Source organism: Apis dorsata, unplaced genomic scaffold (assembly GCF_000469605.1).
Source record: "Apis dorsata unplaced genomic scaffold, Apis dorsata 1.3 scaffold_97, whole genome shotgun sequence".
NCBI lineage: Eukaryota > Metazoa > Arthropoda > Insecta > Hymenoptera > Apidae > Apis > Apis dorsata.
In genome coordinates, this window is record NW_006263395.1 from 187,265 (window position 1) to 189,221 (window position 1,957).

At 43.5% G+C, this 1,957-nt stretch overlaps 1 protein-coding gene across 1 annotated transcript in view; it reads left to right on the plus strand.

Moving 5' to 3' along the window:
* The first annotated feature begins 6 nt into the window (after positions 1-6).
* LOC102681936 overlaps positions 7-1,957 on the plus strand; it is a 37,416-nt gene continuing 35,465 nt past the window's right edge. The window contains exons 1-4 of the mRNA XM_006611958.2: positions 7-140; positions 381-510; positions 600-1,067; positions 1,248-1,418. Of these exons, the coding sequence (XP_006612021.1) occupies positions 454-510; positions 600-1,067; positions 1,248-1,418 (696 nt within the window). The 5' untranslated portion in view covers positions 7-140; positions 381-453. The remainder of the gene's footprint in view (positions 141-380; positions 511-599; positions 1,068-1,247; positions 1,419-1,957) is intronic.

Genomic DNA, 1,957 nt, shown 5'->3' on the forward strand with positions numbered 1-1,957 from the left:
GTCTCCTGCATCTCGCAGATCGGCAACAATTCCAATTTGAATCAGACCAACGACCCGATCTCCCAGTTCTCGATCAGCGAGACGGCGTTGCATCAGCTCATCGCCACTCCGCCGACCAAGTCCGTGTCCCTCGATGCGACGTGAGTGTCCAATCATCTTTCGACCTTTAATCTTTCTTTCTTTTTATCCACTTTCTTCCATTTCGTTCCGACGTTTTCCTTCAAATTCTTTCCGACGTCTCGCGACAATCCTCGATAAAAGCTGAAAAGAAGAAAAATGTAAGAATCGTCTCGTTGACGCGCGGATTATTCAAATCCGTCGGCAAGCTTCCAATCGCCTCTCCCTCGGACATCTCAACTCGGCCTGTGTTTAAATTACAGAGGATCACGGAAATCGTTCAACAATTCGACGTCCACGTTGCTCGAGGAATCGATCATTTGCCACGACGGCCGCATGGTTCGAAACAGCTCGTTGCGGAGGAAGAAGAGCAGGTTGCGCAAGAAGAATCTGGTAAGAATCGTTTCCTCCTCACGAATCGAAATCGAAATCGCAACAATGGATCGATCTGTTCTAACGAATTTCCAAAATTCTTGGTTCAGGGTCGTAAGAGCGACTCCAGCTTGGAAGGTGTAAACGCCGCGAATCATTCCGCGGGAAGCGACGGGAGCTCGTCGAACCAGCAACGATCGCCCCGAAAGGTGAGCGGGAATCGCGCGATGCGCACCATTTCCAGAGACTGTCACGGCCGTTTGACCACCCTCGTGAAATCCGGCTCGTTCTCCGGGTGCACCGCCCACCAGCAACTCTCCGCGGAGAGGACGATCGTCAGCGACCCGACACCGCCGTTCAGGTTACCCTGCTGCACTTCGGTGGCTTCCACGTCCGAGACCGAGGGCGAGGAGCAACGTAATCGCACGCGCGGCTGCTTCCCCTTCGACGACAATCTGTTCGACACCGTGCTCAACAACAAGGAGCTGTGCAATCAGCAGCTGAATATGGATAGCGATATCGAGATGAACAGTCTTGGGAACAACTCGTTCTCCGAGCAAGCTTGGGATAATTATCAGGTAATCATCAGCTTTTTCCTCTTCTACTTTTTCCATGATTTTTCTTTTTAAGAAAGAAATGTGTTATGGTACGGTTGCCCTCTCTTCTTCTGGAAGAGATTGTTTTCGTTAAGGTTAATTGATCTTTTTCGAGGATCGATTGATTCGAATATTGATCTTAAATATGTGTGTTTTTGATAGGAGAAATATATGAGCGAGCCGTACAGCGAAGCACCGGATATAGAAACGGCACGAAGATTATTGGACTTTGGGGACGATTATCGAAACTTTCTCGATAGTCAGTCCGATTGTGCCTCCAGTATGAGCGCAATAGCCGCTAGTTCTCCACTGCCTAGAAGTCGTATGCATCATGTACGTTCCATTCTATTATTCCTTCTTGATCAAGTGTCCATATTTTTTCTGTGACACTGCATCTGCTATATCTTTGCACACGGATTTCCCTTATCTTGTAGACATATAGATCGGTACCGCATATGGATCGATATTTATACAACCAAAATAGATATGGGTATCTATCATGGTGATATTACGTCAAAAATAGAAATAGAATATCAATTTGTATTATTACCGAGTGCTTTGCGTTTTATTAGTGAGATTGATTAATTTAATGCGATTTATAGTTTTATTTTTCAATTATTGATGCTTACAATTTTTTTTTCGACAACAATTTCATAGCGTTTTATAAAAAAAAATAAATTGATTTTTTTCGTTTGTATTGCTGTAGGACGAGTGTAATTCTACTGCAGTAAATAAAAGTTTAATTTTAATCTGTTCAATTCGTCTTTTAGATAAAGTCACTTTGATATTTGCAATAAATTCATTTCTACCTTGCTACTTCAAGTCGAATTATTACCTTGCTCTAGATTTTCTAATTGTATATATATATATAT